The following is a 21,371-nucleotide window of genomic DNA, read 5'->3' on the forward strand; positions in this document are numbered from 1 at the left end:
AGTACTAAATCCCTGACCAATTCCCTAAAAGCTTGAGGCGCAGCAGGGATTCACTCCACCATGAGGATTTTGGCCACCAATGAATCACTTGCCTGTTTCAGGGGGCCTAATCTCCTGGTAGGATTTCATGCCCCCTTTCCCAGTATTGCCATTCCTCAGACCCATACTTGGAGCAAAGAACGTGACTGATGTTGGTCACTAGGCCCCTGCTCCGGCGACTTTGCGCTTGGCCTTTACGAGTTCCACTTTGAATGCTGCTGCTCACCCACACCCCCGTGATTTCCCTGGATCCTCCAGATCTCCTTCTCCTCCCCACTACCATTCTCATAACTCCCAGATGCATCAGCTTCTGCCCTGCGTGTTTGCACACTACCTGGATGGATTTGCATACCAAACTTAATCTCCTGACGATAGTGACCGATCCTTAGTCACTTATCTTGGAAAACACACCAGAGATGAGGACACTGACTTCTCTCCTATCAGTAAAGAACTTTATCAAATTGCCCCATGAACTGGCACCATGGGAGCACTGAGGTGCAACCTGAGGCCCCTCCTTTGTTTCTTAGGAGCAATCCACTTACCGAGCTGCTCCTCATTAGCTCCACCAGTTCACGTGCTTGGGCTGGCATATTGCTGTAGCAAGAGGACAGAAGGATTTTAGATGCATGCTCTGAAAGCTCATCATCATTTTTGCTTGCACTCCTCATTTCAGGGAATGTTAGGAGTGGCAGAAACCCATACAGAAAAAGTGGTGCCTCAGAAGGAAGAGTAGTGACCAGAGCGGCAGCAGTTGCACAAAAAAAATCTGATCTAAAAGGATTTCAGCTAGGATGGCTGCCAAGTGGCAGTCAACTGGGATGGATTCTTCCCATCTCAGAGTAGGCTTAAGTGCATTTTATTTGGAGAAAAACACTAATGCCCAGATGTACAGAGATATTTAGCTGCATAATTCCTTTTGAAATCTAGTAGTGTTTACACAGAAGCTGGGCACCTAACCAGCTTTCCTGATCCAGCCTTCAGTTCCTACAGCTTCTCTGGAGGATATTGCTTGTACTGTGGAACCACTGGGCTGGAGCTCAGATCTGTGCAGGATGCAACATCCATAGAGCAAAGCACAAACCGTGCTGAGACACCAGCTGGAGACGTGAGTTCCTGATATACTGGGATGAGATTGCGCTTGAGCTAATGAGTCCTGCATTTTGCCAGCAGCTACGCAAACATGGCCACGTTTATTTGCTCTCCCAGAATCACACTGAGTTCAGGTCACTCACAGAACAGTAGCTACACAGGCTTTTCTAGCTGCCCTGAAAAGCTCTTACAGAAAATTTGATGACTGTTAAAGTGGTCACAAAGTCCTAGAAACAAATTCTGTGAGTATCCATAAAGCAGGCTTAGCTTATGCAATACAAACTCATATATTTTTGTTCCTAACAGACAAGTGTTTTCCTTCAAGAGGAAAATGGATTTTTTTTTTCCAGATGCTCACTCAGTTCATTTTCTTTACACTGCAAATGAGGAAAGCTTTTAGTGCAATTAGGTAACAGTGAGATTCTGTTTGTTAGTTTGAGGCATATTTCCCAGAAATCAAGGAATAACTCAGAGGGTCATCAGCTTTTTCTCATTACAAACAGCCTGAAAGTGAATGAGGAAGCTGCAAACTGCAGGCTGGGCAGAAAAAGGTACTCATAGAAACCTCCTTTCTTCATTTGTCTTCTGCACAGAACATTTGAGCTAATGCCTTAGTTATGTTTCTATTTTAGAAAAATAATTTAGAAATTTAAAAAAAGAATAAAATTAAATCACAAAATGCTGTCTTTAAAAAAGTTCATAATCAGAAATTCGACCACAGAAACATGCACAATACAAATAGATCATCAGTATTATCTCAGGCTTAACACAGCTCAAAAATGATCTGCCAGTGCATCAGTCCTCCCCTACCCCTCTGCCCTTTCTTGGCTTCAGTCGCACTTACCGCGAAGTCGCCCCTCTCTCAGCGGCATTGAATCCAGCCGCTTCCTTACTGTTGCCAGTGGAGAAGCCAAAGAGGTTTGGACTGAATTTTTTCAAGATATCTTAAAAAGAGAAGACACAATGCTTAACCATCCACAGTACAACTAGCAGTAGACACACCTGCTTTGGAGACTTCAGTAACACAAGCATTTCTTTCTTTGGCCTCAAGGACGAGGGCCTGGCAGCAGATGCTCCAAAGATGACCTTCTACCTCCCAGTCCCCCATCTACCCATTAAGATCATATTTACTGCAGGGAAGTGAATTCTATCCATGTTTATAGGCTTCAGTGAAACCCTCAGCAGCAAAGCACCATGCCTCAAAACTGTTATTGTTACTGTGCCTGTAGTGCCATCTGAAACCTCTTTATAAAGCCTCACTCACAATGCTGCATGCATAATAAAATGTATTTTCTATTTTTCCTTAAGCACAATGTTCATGGTACAAGACAAAGCATATCAGTTCTTATTACCAACAGTGTCAGGTATTGTCAGACTGTTCCACAGCGTGGATCACGAACAAATAGATGAACCACTGCCAACCAATTCCCCTCTAATTTATGGTCACGCTGACCACTTAGTAGTTTCTATGGCAACTACAAGGACTGGTTACACAGAATTCTAAAACAAGAGACATATAGTATTTTTAGATTTTTTGAGCACAATGTAGCAGCTTGAAAGCATTGAGAGAAATCAACAGGAAATCCTAACCTTACCAATGATCTTTTCTAAATGGACTGCTAATTGTTTCATAATCCTTCATTTACCCACAGCCATCGAGCACTACAGTTGGTGACTGGAAAGCACAATGAAATGAAGGAGGAACAGGATCTGCCATGGAGTCCTGCCACCTACAGTACATTTACTCTTCATCATTTCTGACAAAAGGATGCAATGGCCACATGCAGATCCTGTGATGTGGAGGGGCTGAATTAGCTTTGCAGCTGGGAAGGTCAATCTGGGTTTCAGCTGTGACTCAAGTGAACTGCTCCCATTCACAACAGATGGGGATGCCCACCGTTCACAAGGAAAGTGTGACTGTTTCCAGATGTTTTCGAACATCCACTTGGACTGCTTTCAGAGTAAAAACATGCTTTTCCCCTTACTCATGATGGTTTTTCGGGATACTCACTGGGTAAAGTGGTTTGGGTCTCCAGGGTGCCATCACCTCCAATACTACAAAGGGAAAGAACAGAATTATTGAGTAGCAATAGTTCTGCAACCCTCTTATTGTCAATATACATTGCTGCAGCAGCCCAGGAAGGTCTACTCACCTCAAACTGAACTAAGAATATAAAACCGCAAGACAAGAAAGAATTCAGGAAAAGTACTGAAAGGAGATTTCAGATTAAATCAAGCAGGGTTTCAGCTAAGATAGAAACTATGCCTATAAACTAGGAGTGGAGCATACAGGAAGAATTATTTTTTTATATCGACATGCTGGGATGCCCATTGTAGGAAGGTATGTGACCTTACTGAAAATACATTTCTGTGCATTTGTGCATAAAAGAGAGACTGCATTAAATGCTCATTATCCACCTATCTGGCATTTTGCGATGTTGATGATGAAAAAAGCCTCTGCCTCCACTGTTACCATAAATCGGTCAATCATGGAACTCCCTGAGACTCAAGTTGGAGTGTTAGAAAGCAGGCTTTCTTTATTCTCAGTGCCAGATGCACAAGTGGATCCTTCCACCTAATTGCGCATACCTGGTACAAAGGGTCTTCAGCTTATACACATTACCTGAGTTACATATGCAAAGATTTTCCCAGGCAGCACATACATATTCAATACTTCTCCCAACCAATTAACATTTGGTTCTGCCTCCTTGCACACGCTCAGTTTTTTTGTGGTGGTGGTCCTGAGAGCCTGGGGATGAAGTCAGTACTCTTCCTCACTGTGTTCGCTGGTTGAACCCAGTCTTCACACATGCTCAGTTAGCTCCTTGCCTTGATCACACAATACTTGCTTTCACAAAATTAGCTGATTCAAGCAGAACTTCCTTATCTACTTGGTACAAGGAGTTCAGTATATCATCGTTATCTACATGGTACAAGGGCACAGATTCGTCCTGTTTTCTAAACAAACTACAGGGCTATTCATCAGTGAACATTAGCAAACTTAATAATACCACTACAATTTGTATCACTACCGTTCAAATAATGTCTGTTTGTATAAACAGTGCTCTCTTACACCACCTCTGTCAGGCCCTGACTTGGGGGAAGCACAGAGTAGAGAAAAGAAAGATGAAGAAAAGAACGTATACGTGCACATGCTCATCATATATACCATTCGTACTTATGCCCATACAAAGCAGACAGTTTGCTTCCACTCTAATGTGGACACTGCAATTCACATCCACTCTAGCATATATTGTCACTGCTTACTTTGTAATTGCAAATCTATTTCGGACGTGTTCACTGAATATGCATGTGGTGCCCTCACCATGTTCATGCCAATTAGCACTCACATAGATTCTCTAGCATTAAACGCTGCGTTCGTTTGTCATAACAGCAGCAATAGACTGGGGCACAGGACCCTGCTGCTAGCAGTCAGTTCTCATTTGAAAAACAAACAAAAACACAACACCACAAATATCGCTCCCTTTCTCTTCCAATTCTGACTCTCCCAAGCCCTTACCCCGCAATACTCGATCTCAGCATCCTGCCCCTACATGTACTCTCTGCAGGGAGAAGTTTTTTTTAATAGGAGTAGAATTTAGCTACTACACCTGTGGTAGCACACCCCTTTGTCTGAGATACCTCGTTCCCGTCCTCTTCAGGATGTAACCACACAACCACGTGACTCACACTTTCAACCATGTCTGTGGATGTAAATACCAGAGAGAAAATTGAGCATATTTACCTCCAGGAACATCCCCTCCAGTCCACTTGTGGGTCAGTTGTGCAGGCTCCTGTTGCAGTCTGAAAAGGATGAAAAGAATAATTTATTAAAATACTAGAACAGGGTGCTGCAAGTTTAGGGAGGACAGAAAATGTGAAAGTGTTGAAGAACTTTAGTAACATTATTCTGCATACAGCCAAGCTTTTCCAGTATCTCCTTTACAGCACAAGCATTCCATGTCCTTATTCAACAGCACACACTGGCCTCTGGGTAGTCCTGCATCTCCCACGCTTCAAATTCATGGCCTCATCCTTATGCATGAAGGCAGCTCACCTAGACAGCAGACCTTGGAGCAGAGGAAACACAGTCCATCCAACAGGCATCGAGCTGTAAGGTCTTTGGAACTACATACAGCACTGGAACTACTATTCTAATATTAGTATCAACAAATCAAGGGGAACCAGATTACTACCTACAGCTTTGTATTTGTCTGGATTTTTCTGATGGAAACTGCTTCACTCTGGCATGTCCTGAAGAAAGCTGATGTTGAGAGGCTTAATAATCCAGGGAAAAACACAGATGAAAAAATCCCAGTCAGTATTAGCTGTAAATAAATCAGTACAGGGGCTGTTTTTTAAACTGCCAAGAAAACAAATCTTTGGTGCAAAATCCACTTTTCTCTGTCGGACCCAGCCTGGAAATCTAACACAGTCTTAGGGAGGTGTAGGCAGGATTTTTATTTTTTATTTTTACCAAAACAGATAAATGTGTTGGCATATCTATTGCTTTCACCACGCGCTGTGGCTGAGAGGTTGGACAGATACATTCTAGCCACTGATGTGACTAAATCGCTCAGTGTTTCATTAATCTCCAACTGCATCATGGCTGAGAACAGTCTTCCTGCAGTGTGAACTTTATTACGTTCTAGTAAAGAGGAAAGTCATCAGAACAAAGAACACAGTGATGGATTTGAGTGTTCATAGAACTGGGATAGAATGCTTTTGTTATTTTATTTTTTAAAAACTTCTAGCAAGGTCAGCAGCTTGACTCACTTTCATGACAGCAATAATGAAAATAGGTTATTTTGCAGCTTTTTCGTTTCTTAATGGTTTCACTTCATTTTGTACTATTCAAAAAGACATGCGTCCTTGTTTTCACTGATAAAATGTTCCTTCTCTTCATAGTAGCTGGTATGGTTCTGTATTTTAGGATGAAAATAGCATTGGTAAAACAAACACTGATGTTTTCATTGTTGCAGAGCAGTGCTTGCACAGTCAGGGCCTTTTCTACTTGTGCTGATCTGCCAGTGAGGAGCTGGGGTGACAAGGAGCTGGGAGGGGTACAGCCAGGGCAGCTGACCCAAACTGGCTCGTACCACATGACACTGTGCCATCAAACTTGGGGAATTTGGCTGGGGGGTTACTGCTGAGCATCAGTTGGCTATGGTGAGTAATTGTGTTGTACACCAATCACTTGGTTAGTTTTTTCTATTTTTTTTTCCTCCTCTTTCATTTCTTATTAAAATGCCTTTATCTCAACAGACAAATTCTCGTATACTATTTTCAATTCTCTCACCCATATACCTAGGGGAAAATGAACAAGTGGCTTTTGTGGTATTTAGCTGCCTCCTAGGTTAAGCCACAACATCACATTATCAACGCAGCCATCAATACTGACTGCATTCAGGGCTCTTGGAGGAAATACCAGGAGGAAAACCAATGCATTAGGAACCAAGATAGATCTTTGCTACAGTCCCTCTGTACCAGGGATGAAGTACAAAGTATGCGTTGCTGCTGGCTATACCAAAATTTTATCTATGTGTGTATGTGTTCATATGCGTGAGAAATATTCTCTTTGTCTTCTCTCTCTATGCCCCTCAACCAGAACTACATCCCGTAATAAAAGCCCCAGACACACCTTGCTATGGCAATGGTAACAAAGAACTGTATGAATAATGGCAGCGTGAATAACTGCCTTGCACTGCTGTTGAGACAAAAACCTCAAGGAACAGAGTCTGGTCCTTTTGGCTAGGAATCTCTGAGAATTTTCATGTACTAAAAATGAAAATTTTAAAAGGAAAAGATGTGTGCTATCGGAGGAGGAAATCAAGCAATTTTAAGTGCTGACAACTGATAGGAGGGAGGTTTGCCGGGTCATTAGTGAGGTCTTCTAAGAAAAGCTCAAAGCTCAGTAGGAGGGAAGTCAGGATTACATCAGGTCAAGGAAAATCAGTTTTCAGAGCTAATGAGGAGGTGAAGACATACATGCACACCTGCTTGTCAATAAGCCTGATCATTGGAGAGCTGTAGTCCATTCAACTCCCTCTGAACTCTGCAGGAACTGAAGCTGCTAGAACGAGCACAGGTTGACACCAATACCTGCCTTCATTCCATGCCAGAACAATTCTGTAGTGCTGTGCAATTCTGGAACTTTTTCTCAGAAAACTTCAGTGCAGATCAGCAGTATTCCCTGTTATTCTCTTCTTGGGCCTTTCTTTTCTGAGATTATTCTTTTCAGTTTGCATTTCTTGGTACATGAAATACATCATAGTTTAAACTGAAAGTTAAAACTAACCTAAGAAGCAACATCTGAAAACTTCCGATATGCTGAAGTGTCAGAATTATCTCAAGTGAGAAACACTTTGGCCTATAATCAGGTATTTGCCTAGGAAATTTCATCAAGACCTCTCGTTGCATGTAAAATGGCAATTGATGGTTCTTATGTCAGAAAATACTGTTACTATAAGGCAGACATTTCCCTTTTCTAAAACACTTGAATAAACTGTGTGCAATAGAGAATGTGATCCAATTTTTGTTCTGGCCTGAATTATTCATTACTAGATTACTCAATTGTCAGTGGCAGTGTCACTCATATTCCTTTCGGGTATTTCTTTGCAAAGGGACACAAGTAGATGAGCTTTTCTTTGCCAGACAAAACAGCTTGCTTTCTATCTGATGATAACTGACATAACCACATCGAGGTAGAAATCAGCACTTATTCTTCTCATTCTAAACCTGGAAATACAGCAGTACTTACAGTCAGGGAATCCCCCAGTGCTCCAATGACTTTGATGTCAGCAGGCTGGAGCTCATGTACTAAAAAAGAGTAGGAGTAATAAAAAACATAATAATTGATAACTGACACAAAATGCTTTTTATCAGAATACAGGTCCAAGTCTTTGGTTTCAATCGGATGTTATTTTTACAGACTTCTAAGGAGAATGAGCTTCAAGTTCTATACGCCTGCCAGGCAAAATGTATAACTTCTTGCCATTTGTTTACAACAGTGTACTCAACCAACAAGGAAATAAATGAACCTTAAGACAGCTATTCAAGTGTCACCTTAGGAAAAAAAAGGAAAATGGATTAGATATGTTCAGGGTTTATTTTTAAGATTTGGGTCACAGATCAATACTTCCCATTAGCAATCTGCCCACGATGCCTTCCAGTTATGCACAACACTGCTACTACGCGACTGGTAAGGTAAGGTAGGTCAAACTTGCTGAGCAAATAACCTACCTAGACAATTTTAATCAGCCTCATTGCTATATATGATGTATGCATATGATAAATATGATTGCATTTATCCACCTGCTGCATTGTAGAACTTGCTGTCTGTGGCAGGATGGATTTTCCTGTTTTGCAGTTAAATATATCAGTTTTTATTGGCTTTGCTCTATCTAGAATTTGCAGTTTCAAGACTTTTAAAAACAGAAAGTGATATCTTTCTATTCAGGATTTTAGCTGATGAGTTCATTCTCACCTGATGTTGGGACACGACTGGATGGAGTCTTTTCAGGACATGACAGGTCACTGCCCCAATTCTGAAATGACAGTTTATAAAACTGTGTCACCTTTTGGTTAGAAGACAACATGGAGTACATATATGGTTTAATTGTATGGTGAAGGACAAGACCAAATTTTAAAGCAGATCCTAGTTTGGTGCCTATGCAGCTCAACAGTCATAGAATCATTAAGGTTAGAAAACACCTTTAAGATCAGAGTCCTTCCTCTCCTTCGTGAAACGCTGTCCAAACATTAAATTACTTCTGGGGAAATTTTCTAGTGAAAATAACTCGTTTTGCCAAAGCCAAGACATATAATCTAGAAAAATTATTTGTGACAAGGTTCCATAAATGGATGCTTTTTCCCACCTTTCTACAGTCTAGAGATTTTGTCCGTGATCTAGGAGGTGGCATCTTCAGGCTTGAAAACCTGTAATTGTTGTAATGATATCTTCCTACGCTGATCTCAGACCTGACCCTGCTTGGAGCAGGAGGTTGTACGAGGGATGCCTTGAGGTTCCCTTCCAACCTGAATTATTACTATGATTGCACAATCCTATCCTTCAGAGAAAAAATAAACATGGGCTAGTGGTCTTCAAAAAGCATGGTTAGTATTTTAATATTGAGACAAATGCGTCTGTTGTCCTATATAGCAGTGTAACAGGCTCTACTGTCAACCATCTAGTTAAAGGCTGCCTCCAGAAGCTAGAAAGGACAGCTGGGCTTATTTTTGGGTCAAACAGGAAGCTGCTCTTATACTCTCTCTGATATTTCTTTCATTCACTTTATCACTTCTGAACTTATTTCAGTTGAGATTCACTAAGTACAACAATTACCATTAAAAGTATAACTAGCTCTACAGATTAAAAATTCCTTTTCAACATAGCAAACTATGGCTTGCTGAAACAATATTAGCTGTTTCTCCTTGTAACGCTCAAGGCACAGGGAGATTTTCATAATTTAGATAGGCATGGGGATCACCCCAGTATGTTCCTCTACGTTGTCAACTTTGACCGCTCTCTCCAATCATACCTCTATGACCAAAGCTGAGCATTCCTTGCATGCCTGCAGCCATTTGTCAAGAGCAAGTTTCTGCCCCATTTCTTCAAGCCCAACACAAAGTTTGCTTAATCTGTAGTTTGCTATGCTAGTTGCTCATTCATCACGAAAATAAATCCCTTTGAGAACAGATCCCCATCACATCCTGCGCAGCTGGCAGCATATGCAATAAATAAATATGACTGCCCTCTACAGGTTAAGTCTACCTGAGGGCATGGAAGTACAGTGGCTCAAGAACATAATAACCTTCCTTAGATCATTTGGGGATTCAGTATCCTAAATTCTCTTCCCCCTGTTGTGAGGTCCTTGCAATACAAGTTAAGGATGCACTCCAGGTGACTTACTGTTGAAAACTGCTTTAATACAACTGAACCTTATACAATTCATTTTGTCTGGCTTTTAGGACAAGAAGTGTTTAACATTTGTTTACACAGGAAACAATGCAATGCAAGATAGACTTTTCTGTCTGAAAATTGGTGATAGGTTATCACATCTACAAACTCATGAGGATGTGCAAACAGTCAAACGGGGACAATTGTGCACAGCTTGTCTAAAACGCAGCAAAAGATGCAACAATTACCTCTATTGGCTCATTGGTGGGAAGCACAGGAGGATTTGTGTAGTTGCTATTTTTATTTGTTCCCAGGAAGGAGTTTTTCTGTGACAAGGAAGAATTTAAAAAGTTAGAGAAATTAGGCAATAAACACGCAGCACACACCATAGCAAGTGATGTCAAGACATGATATCACCAAAGATGTAATTGTCTAAGCAGCAAAATTGGGATCTGGATTTCAAAACTGTGTTCCATACCTTAAAATTCAGAAGAAATATTTCTCTTTAGTCTCTTACAGTAAGAATTATATATATGCCAGATCCTGGTTAGCAGTTTAACACTCCCCTCTTCTAAGCCTTCTACACGTTACTTAGACTTTATTAGCTGTTTAGTCCCTTTAAAAGACATTGTTGTAAAGGCTGGAGAAACCTGGACATATCTTCCTGTGTCAGCAGTAATAAAAGATTGACTACTATACGAATCACTCCTCCCTTAAAGAGAGACTATACAAACTGCACTGTTATTTCTGTCCCCTACTAATGCAACATACATTAAGGAAGACAGGCACATCGTATAGGCTAAAAATCTCTGCAGGGATACGTAGTTATCTCAAGTAAGAGCAATTCCTTCCACAAGGAGGTCTAACAAAGCACTAAAATCAGAAAGCATATTTAACCAATTAAAATACTCCCTCATATTTTATTTCCAGGGCTTTATTCTACTCAAAGTTGCCTTGATGCAAATAGTTTTCCTTGGCTTTTTGGGCCTTCGTAATCTGTCACACCTGATGTTTTCATGGACAGGACGAGGGGAAATGGTTTTAAACTGGAAGAGGGTAGATTTAAACTAGATATTAAGATGAAATTCTTTACCATGAGGGTGGTGAGACACTGGAACGGGTTGCCCAGTGATGTTGTGGATGCCCCATCCCTGGAAGTGTTCAAAGCCAGGCTGGATGGGGCTGTGAGCAACCTGGTCTAGAGGGAGGTGTCCCCGCCTATAGCAGGAGGCTGGAACTACATGATCTTAAAGGTCCCTTCCAATCCAAACCGTTCTATGATTCTATGGACTCTCATCCAGGTAAAGAGTCTAAAACCATATTCAGAAACAGTAAGAACAATAAATGGAGTTTGTGAGTGTCAAATTTCAATTCATTTACTACTCCCTTTAGTAATACAGAAGGCAAAATCATAGAATCATAGAAAGACCTAAGTTGGAAGGGATCTGAAAGACACCACCCAGTTCCAATTCCCTGCTGTGGGCAGCCACTCACCGGGTCAGGCTGCCCCGGGCCCCATCCAACCTGGCCTTGAACACCTCCAGGGGTGCGGCATCCACAGCTTCTCTGGGCGGTCTACGCAAGGGCCTCATTACCTGCTGAGTAAAGAGATTCTTCCTAATATCTAATCTAAATCTAGTCTCTTTCAGTTAAAAAAAAAAAAACAACAAAGAGCACAAAAACAAACAAAAAAACACATTACTCTTTGTAGTATCACTACATTTCCTGATAAAGAGTCCCTCATCCCTCCTTCCTCTAGGTCCCCTTAAATAATGAAAGGCCACAATGAGGTCTGCACAGAGCCTTCTCTAGGCTGCAGAGGACCCTCAGCCTGTCTCCATAGGAGAGGTACTCCAGCCCTCTGAGCATCCTCATGGCCTCTTCTGGACTCACTCCAACATGCCCATGCCTCTCCTGTGTTGGAGGTACCAGAGCTGAATGCAGTACTGTAGGTGGGTCTCATGAGAGCAGTGTAGAGGGAAAGAGTCCCTTGACCTGTTGGTCACACAGCTTTTGATGCAGCCCAGGATGCAACTGGCTCCCTGGAAACAGCTTATCCAATTCCTTGGTACCACTATTTCTTGGCCTTTACCTCAAAGCTGAGTAGGGAAAGATATTGGCATCTGTATCTATGACTGTTTTAAATCACAATAGGATTACCATTTCTGAAAACAATGGCCATATATTCTTTGCAAAGGATATAAAGCTTTTCTATGGCTATGTTTGAACAGCAGCATCTTTAAGTAGGGATGGACTAACAGAAAGAAGTATAAAAATCCACATCATCTGGCACTGAATAAGTTGCTAGGTTAACTTAAACTGCCTGAAAAAATTACTGGGCAAAATGAAGTAGGATCAAATTAACTAAGTCTAATGATTTTTGAACCATGCTGATTAACAACCCAACAGATCTTTATTTTCTAACAGGATGGATGTAACACAGAAAATCTTTATGTCTTGAATGGCTGTCTCCAAACCATATAGTACAAATCAGCTCCCCAGTCTGTTCAGTTCTTTGGTCTCCTAATTGAAAGTGCTGAAGAAAGCAGGTCGTTTACTGCTGACTGCAGGGGTCATTTCCACATGCTGATACCTAACAACTATACCATAAGTTCAGCAGCTTGTTTTATGAAGGTAGATGTATCCAAAGAGCCTGAAGTATCGCTGTTAGGGGCCAGGCCAGCAAAACCAGCTTTCCACTAATTCAAGATACAGATACTGGGATTTCAGAGCCACTGCGGTGCCTGAAACCCATTGATTCTAATGGGAAAGTTAATTCAGAATATTCCATTTACTGTTGAGCTGCCTACGTACTTCAAAAATAAATATTTTTGCTACAACCAAAAACACAGAAATCAGCATGCTGTCAATCAGTATTCACTGCACAGTAAAGAGCCAAGGGACACCAGAGCAGGCATAGAGAGAAAATCTACTCATTCAGAGGTCAGCAGAGAAGGAAAGTTTTCAGCAACCTCATCCCAGACATACAAACTGCCTGCTCTCTGTGGGGAGCATAGGCATATACAGCTGCCTGATACCCAGCTTCCACAACATGGGGAAATTTACCTGAGTAGGGCAGCTGAGGACAGTGTCAGTCACGAAGTCAAATGAGTCAGTTTTCTGGCCTACAGGCTGCAACTAGGAGGGAAAACAAAACAAAACAAAACAACCCACACCATTGTAGCTGTCTCAGTTCATCTTACGTTTGTATAACAATTCTCATCAAAAGAATTTAAACACCACTTTCAGATTTTTAAAAAATTACTTGCATTTACTAACCTTGATTTACCCAAGGCTGAAATGCTACTCAGGAGAAACATGGCAACTGCGTAACAAAACAGCAACTCTAGAAAGAAGTTTAAAATGGGAAGTGGAAAGCTATGCTGGATCAGTTTAAACTCCAGGAGGATTTTGGCAGGCACATGAAGTTCCTTGGAATTTTGCCAGAAGGCGAGCTTGTAAACTCTGTTCTCTTGCATAAAAGAGAAGACATTAAGAATCCCTCTGTTCATATTGCTAAGCTGCGTGATGGTGTCTCCAACAAAAGACTGCTTATGTGCAGAAGATTAAACAAAATTTAAATAGTGGTACTACTTGATGATTGCAGGCAATCATGTCAGCTGATAAGACATTACCTGGAAGTACATAGAAGATAGAATCCAGAATCTGAGATACTGCTTCTGACTGCAATGCTAATGCTCCTGCTGCACTGCAACACTAACTAAATGGGATTGCCTAAGCAATCAGTAACAACTCATTGTTGCTAGATTTTGTTTGTTTCCAAAGGTAGTAAAGCTAAACTGAATTAAAACTGCTTTAATTCCGAGTGATACATTCACAATACAAGGATTTAAAACACTTTTAAGTAATCGTTTTGAATTTACATACGCCGTTAATGATTCTTTATTTGGTAATTTTTCATTTAAGACCATAGAAACATCATCCTTATTAAATAGCGTCCTGACTTTCATGATGAGTGAAACCGATTTCAAGCTGCTTGGGTGAAATCAGGAATTACTGATCATACACTGACAGCACCTCTCCCCTCCCCACAGTCTCTAAGAAGTTAGAGCTTCCAGGTTAAGAGCAGCCAGAAATGTGAGAGTATCTGACTGGGGAAGAACAAGCACTGGGGCCTCAATAGCAAGTTACAGAGTTATCCAGATCTTTATTGCAAATTTTATTATGAAATTTTAACGGGTAGCCAGGTCAAGCTAAAGATTGTATTGTAGGCAGAACTTGTCACCTTACCATAGCATTCCAGAGAGCCTTGGCAAGCTGAGAATGGCCCTTCTGGTTTGGATGGAAGCAGTCAGGTGCAAAGTAGGAGATATCAGGATGCCCATCCTACAAATTAAAGCATAAAAGACATTCAAGTGCAGAAGAATTCACAGAGCTCCAACCGTTGTTTGCCGAGGACAGATCAGAACCAACAACAGGCGATGCATTCTGCTTGTGCTTGCCACTCCAAGGGAGAAAGTCTCATTAGTAGCTGGTAATAAACAGCATGCTTTGGCAGGCCCACTAGCTACCAGTAATGCTTAACTAAAAATGCTTATGCACATCCAATATCAGATCCACAAGGAAGAAGCAAATCCACAGCTATGAGTTTGATCTCTAGTCTCCCTCTAGGTTCTGTGATAAAGCTGGGTTCCCCTCCTGAGCACAACATCACATCTGGCTACCCAGACACCATTATGCTCTGCAGTATCCTTACATGTATGTGAATGAGTATTTTACAGATGCTCTACCAGAAGGAACAGAAAGAACCCATCTGCCTTCTCACAGTTGTGTTAGTTCTACAAGTTTGAGAAGAGTAAAAAGCAATAAGTGTCCAAGAGAAGGCAGGCAAACTGATGAAGTACACCAATACAAACTCCTTTATGAACACAGCTGTACTTAAATACAGAAACTGGAGCATCTCAAGAAGTGAAGTTTGGACAGTTAAGTAACTTGGCTTCTGCGTAAGTATTGAGAAAAGAAAGAAAGAGTTTATAAACCCTTGAAATAACATCTTTTTGGTCATCACAGTCCTTCCTCAAAACTTGGTCAGGTTTTGATTCAGTATGTTTGGGCAAGCTAGTACCAAAATTTGAATCTATATTTGATTTTTTGCCAAGTTTAGAGGCAGAGTTTTTAGTTCAGAAACTTCTGAATTTTGTCTGAAATAAGAAAAAAACAACAACCTAAGCTTTCTTAAAATCTGAATTAATGCGTGTGAGATTATAAAAAATGTTCATAAGTATTTTTCTTCTTCTATATTTATTTCTTTGTTTCTCACCTTAGTGCCAAAGCCCCTGAGGATGGCTTTTCACAGGAGCCAGCTTCATCAAAAATTGAAGTCTGTTTTTCTTCCTGTCCCCCTGTGAAGTTTTCAACCAGTTTTCCAAATGTAAGGGCTTGGTCTATAGCAGTAAATGAATTTTCCAACTTGTCACTATCTGTTGCTAGCATTTTCAGGATCACACTGGTTCAATAATACCAGCGCAATCATCATTTAATATTTTGCCCCATCTGTATTTTGTTCCAGGTGAGATGAGGAAGTACAGTTGTATCTGAAAATTTGCAAGTGGAGTTTCCTTTTCAGAGAAGGTTTGGTTCACTTTCCAGATTGACTAAGCTCCCAGCAAACTATGAAAGAACTGAAATATAGTTGCCAATAACAGGAAAAAAACTACTACAGCCTCTCTCTAGGCTGTACGTAAACTTACTCTACTGTGTCAGACAGAAAGTGAAGTTAAGGGACACAAAGAGTAGTCTCTTAGTCTCCAGTGAGTAATACAGCTAGGTTACTTAAAGAATTGTAACTTAATATCTCTGTCTTTTATTAATCACGTTATATTTTGAGAAAGAAAAACATTTACACAGCTTGAGAACACACAGAATCCAACCTCTTAACTCAGCTTTTGATTCATTTTCTGAAACAGCAACTCATATTGACAGCACAATACGTAAAACAAAGAACTGGTAACTATATGAAGAAATCTAATCTACTGGGCCAAAAAGGAGCAAATTCTAATAAGAAAGGCACATGACAAGCTGAAACAGTTGTGCATACTGTCTCTAAAGGTTGGATGCCTACACTTAGTTCTTTGCAAGCAGAAGTATCCTTATACCATACCTGATCAAGAGGAATCTTGGGATTTTGGAGGAAAGTCTGGATGACCACTGTGAAATTGTCATGAGTGTCATATCTGCCAGACTCCACCAATCTTTGAATACCAAGCTGCAGGAAACAAAAAACAGTCACCAATATTCCGTCAACATATGTGCATAACAATTTTTGTTGTATTTTGCATTTTTTTTTGTTACCTTGTTTTTGAGAGAATCAGGAGGAAGCTTTTACTTGTTAATTGAAATTATCAGAGACACTGGTAAAAGGTAAGCCTTGCAGGAGTGGCTAAGAAGGCTGGAACATAACACTGCAATTGTATGCGAGAGACAGGATTTGGGTGACTAAACTCCCACCTATCCACCTGCATTAGGAAATGGCATTTATCTGAAGAATTGCTTCTAATTTTCATCATATGGTGTTCTGAATAACATCAAATTACCTCCTTCATAGCTCATGTGGCTCTCCTAGGTAAAATATTGCTATGATTTGCTATAAACAGACAGGTTGTTTGGTAGTGAAGAGTTCATCTCAACTGGAAGCAAAGTAACTGCACCATTCTTGATAAACATACCTGGTAAGCTCTAGTGGCTTCCCTCACCATTCTTAAGTTTTCTGAGTTTTCTTCTCCTGTGAGAACACAACTACACAGATAACTGTGGGAGAAGTTAGAAGAGAGAACAAGAACAAAGACAGTTAGAAACATAGCAATGCAAAAGTGGTTCTTCGCCAACCAACATCCTCATGACATGGGTGTAGCAAGGACATCTGTACATTTTTGTATCTGTGAAATGTCTTATGGTACTTGCCATTGCTTACAGTTTCAAACCTCAGTCTTATTTACTGCCTCCTATGAATTGCACTGTGCTAAAGTCAGTTTGTCCCATGCATTACATCCAGGCTTCCAAAGTCCCTGCATCCTGACGTAGATGCATGCCATTTCCTCTGAAACTAGAGAAGATATTGTTAAAATGTACTGGCTAAATATTACCTCTAAGCTGATACCTTTTCAGGGCATCAGTATGAGCAAAGAATGTAATTATATACTGCAATAAAACCTCTGAAACAAGAGATACCTGTCTACTCTGCAAATACACCACATTCTCTCAAAAGGCTAGAAAATCTAAATACTTTTGGAATTCAATTTCATCTTGAGGTATCTGGTATCAGTAACTTTATTCCAAGCACACTGAACCATAGTTTATGTACATTATGACACAATTTAGACGGCATTTTGATCAAGCTTGAATTTACCCCTAATCCTAGTAAGTCTTCCCAGGTCCATGTAAAATCCTAGTGCAGCTAGGTCTTCTCCAGCCCCAGACAAAAATCTCATACAAGCCCTGCCACCTCTGATGTAAACATTAGACAAGCATGTTCTCTCCAGTGTTAATCTAATCAGCCTCACACATTTTACTCTTATCCTTAACCAAGTGATGCACAGCCCAGGAATTCAAAACTTCTGCTTCTTAATAGTAGCTCAAAGTGCCTTACTTTACATAATTGTAACATCAGAAGTCCTTATATATCTCAGCTATCTAAATAAATGACCTCATCACTGCTTGGTACAGGCATCTCAGTTCTCCAGACCCAAATTTGATAAAGGAACATCTCTGTACCACTGTATCATCACTGGTCTGATGTTACTTGTACTCTACAGTCAAAGAGCAAGGAGCCGCTTGAAATACTTGCAGCCAACAACAAAAAAAAAGGTACTTGTGAGTCTTTTAGGGCAAAGCCAAGATAAGGAAACTACGTTGGGCAGGATCACGTCAGCACTGGATGTGTTGTCCATAGGACTGTAGTGCTATGGACATATTTCTATATGATTAAAGAAGCATGGAATGAGAACTTACTTTATCATCACAGGCAGTAAATTCAAGTACAAAAGAAAGTCAAACAAGCCTTACTCTGACATGTAAGTGGGGCACTGAACTTGAGCATCCACAAACAACTGTCTCATAGAGAGGATGTCCATCACTCCAACCAAACTCACTAGAGCTTTTGGTACCTTAAAGAAAAGTCAGACTTCAGCTTAGAAGGAACTATATACACAGCTCACGGTGCAGTTATTTTACCCTTAAGTCCAGCCATTCAACACTCCTTCCCTTTCTCCCTTATTAGAAGAAAAACAAAAGTACATCAACAAAACCACTCACAAAACTTTGAATTGGCCGTTGAACTTTTTCTGGTACCACAATTCAATATTACTGTCTGTCATTTCAGACAGCATCTCAGTAGTCTTAGATAACACATGAGCATTAGCCTCTATGAAAGTCAGTCGAGTACATTTGGTACCAGAACAGAAGAAATCAGTAGAGCTAGCAACAATAAATTACACACCAGTTCGGGCTAGAGTGCCAGGACAATTACACAGTACTTGCCTGATCATGCAGAATATCAAGAGTTTCTTGAATTCTACTGGTGAAATTTACAGCTGAGTAGTGATCCTGATAGAAGAGGAAAATAGATTATTGCTAAATGTGGACACAAGACATTTGGGTTGGGAGGATAATTCACTTTCTTTTCTGCCATACTCCTGTGGTCAGGAGAAAGTTCTTGCATCTTTCCAGAGTTATCAATTAATCTCAAACATAGGAAGATTCAGTGAAATTTTGGGTTCAAAATACAACTTGTCAGTTAGCAGCATGTTCCCTAACACATCTTCCCCCATACATACTTCACCTGTACCTAGCATCACCCTACACTACGAGTTATGAGGTGATGACAGCCATTGTAGGATTGGACTGATAGTGGTTCAAAACAATATTATTTTCTCCTGGATGTCTAATGAGGCTTTACTAGCAGCAGAGCAGTTACCAGATCAGGTCTTCTACCATGGTCAGAGAAGACAAAACGTGGTTTTACCCTGGAGTAAACCAGAGAGAACACGACCATCTTACTTGGTTGCCAGTAACAGTTTGTATATCAGGGCACCGTCAGCAGCAACCTTTACCAACACATACAGCAGCTCTATTAGAACACTCACTACTATCGCTGTGAAGGCTCAAAGGATCTGTGCCTTTCTACACTGACTTCAGTCCCACTACAGTTTCAGTCAACCAGTTCTGCTACTCACAGGGTCTTTACAATAGTTGCATAGATCATTGCCTCCAATATGCACTGTTATGATTTTCCAGTCAGCATTGAAGTCAATTCTCTGTGTAACAAAGCAGAAAATGTCTTTGATTGATAAACATACAGAATCTTTGTGGATCTATCACATGAAGCAGCACCAGTTTCTTCTCATGCTGCAAGACTAGAGTTCCAGAAAACTTACTGAATCAGTTTTCATTAGTCTCAGGAGAGCTCTTGCTTGGGCTGGTAAGTGCCTAAGAAGAAAAGCAACCAGTGAGTGAAAGAAGCACCTCTGTGGAGAGAGAAACATTTATGGTCTTCAGACACATTAAATCTAAGAGTTGTCAAATATCAGGAGACTTAAATGATGATGCAGTATAATCCTCCTTTTGCAGTGATCAAATTACGCATCCACATCATTTTGAAAAGTCAACAATAAATTGAACACAGATTTTACTCAAGTTCAATAATTAACGTGGGGCTGTAACTTTAACCTGCTATTACACTGCTTACCTGCTAAAGCAGCTGGAATGCAGACACAGAAAAATGCTTGTTAGCAGATGGCCTGTTTAGAATTGGACTGCTATCAATCTGTTCCTCATGGATTGAAATGACAGGGGAATCCGAAGTCCCAGTGTTTAACTGATCTCTTAAGCAATATTTATGCGCACACCACAGCTCACTCACCACAAAGCTGAAGCATTTAAAAGTTCACTGTGTACATCTTTCTTGTTTCTGTAGCTCACACCGCAAATCAACACTGAATTTTCAATTGTGTAAAACAGTTTTACCTTTCTAAGTTAATTAAAAATCCAAGTAACTTCCAAGATCAATCACTCAAGTTAAGATGACAGCCTCACTGCTTTCCAATAGCCATGCAAGCACTCTCTTCTATATACACATATATACAAATACACATACATTTGTAGATACACATATCTTTGTTTGTATGGCCGTTTATATAAAATTGCCATTATTTCTGGGTTACCTGAGCTCAACAGTTCAACCTTGTTTGACTGCCCTGACATGCTGGTACTGAAATATGCATGCAAAAGAGAATGGAGAATGTATTTGGAAACCTTGGCCTTCCAGGCAGCTCTGAAGCATGGGATGAGCTGCATTTCCTGCCAGGTTCTTGTTAGAAACACTTCAGAGACTGCATATCATTTCTGGAAGCACATCAGCTGACATTAATAGGCATGACGCTTGTTTTGTATGGTAACCAGAGCTTAGTTCTCTTTTGCAATGCTGTATTTAACGTAGGAACAGGACTCTCACCACCCTCCTTCTACTGAATACTGATCTAACACTAACATATGAGCATTTACTGAGGAATGAGCCCTATCATACATCTACTTGGGACACAGACATCACACACATATAAAAGCTCTGTTCATCATTATCCTTGTTCAAAGTCATGACCTACTTATTTATATACCAAAGCTATCACAAGCCACCAGTGGTCAAAATTTCCTTCTGCTCTCACTGTGGAATGGCTAAGCTAAGGCATCAACTTCAGTACTGATCCAGAAGAAAACATTCCTTATGGAGCTGACACTCTGCAACAACTTTCATTTCTCGTGCAGTCACTGAAGTGCTGATGCATCCTGAGCCAACATAGTCAGTAAGACCGAACATCTTGAAGGATGTGGCAGTACTGCTTCCATTCTTGAGCTGTAGTCTCCACCAAAATTAGATCTTAAGCAACAGAAGCAGTCTGCTGATGTGAAATACAGGTATTCACAGCTCCTGTCACCTGTTCTTTCAGTCTTAAGTTCTTAACCTCATCATCTGAAATCCGAGATGTAAGCCAGGCTCTGCTTCAGCAACACGTTTCAGATATGTCCTTAGCTCCAACATGCACTTAAGCACGTTGGCAATGAATGGAGTGAGCCCAAGAGAGTTTTGCCTACACTGCTAAATTCACCAAACAGCTCTTCAAAGCAGCCACTGATTTCACTGGAATAAACTGTAACATCTGTTTTTCAAAAGCTGGTAAGGGTGCAGAACTACCTGCTTTCAGAATCAGCCCAGCACCTCTGGAAAAGTTTATAGACTGGCACCTGTAAGTATGGGCCAGGCAACAATTCTGAAATACCAGTGTTATCTTTCTTTCATGGACTATTTTTCCCCCTGGATCATAGGAGAAGGGAT

At 40.6% G+C, this 21,371-nt stretch overlaps 1 protein-coding gene across 1 annotated transcript in view; it reads right to left on the minus strand.

Moving 5' to 3' along the window:
* Positions 1-21,371, minus strand: part of PLB1 (phospholipase B1) — an 86,475-nt gene that overhangs the window by 15,527 nt on the left and 49,577 nt on the right. Inside the window, exons 36-50 of the mRNA XM_021391948.1 lie at positions 19,420-19,471; positions 19,219-19,299; positions 18,524-18,589; positions 18,050-18,150; positions 16,714-16,795; positions 16,149-16,253; positions 14,279-14,374; positions 13,094-13,165; positions 10,276-10,353; positions 8,615-8,675; positions 7,889-7,947; positions 4,874-4,932; positions 3,140-3,183; positions 1,973-2,072; positions 582-633 (exon numbers count right to left, since the gene is read on the minus strand). Coding sequence (XP_021247623.1) covers positions 582-633; positions 1,973-2,072; positions 3,140-3,183; positions 4,874-4,932; positions 7,889-7,947; positions 8,615-8,675; positions 10,276-10,353; positions 13,094-13,165; positions 14,279-14,374; positions 16,149-16,253; positions 16,714-16,795; positions 18,050-18,150; positions 18,524-18,589; positions 19,219-19,299; positions 19,420-19,471 — 1,108 coding nt within the window. The remainder of the gene's footprint in view (positions 1-581; positions 634-1,972; positions 2,073-3,139; positions 3,184-4,873; positions 4,933-7,888; positions 7,948-8,614; positions 8,676-10,275; positions 10,354-13,093; positions 13,166-14,278; positions 14,375-16,148; positions 16,254-16,713; positions 16,796-18,049; positions 18,151-18,523; positions 18,590-19,218; positions 19,300-19,419; positions 19,472-21,371) is intronic.

This window comes from Numida meleagris, chromosome 3, assembly GCF_002078875.1.
Source record: "Numida meleagris isolate 19003 breed g44 Domestic line chromosome 3, NumMel1.0, whole genome shotgun sequence".
NCBI lineage: Eukaryota > Metazoa > Chordata > Aves > Galliformes > Numididae > Numida > Numida meleagris.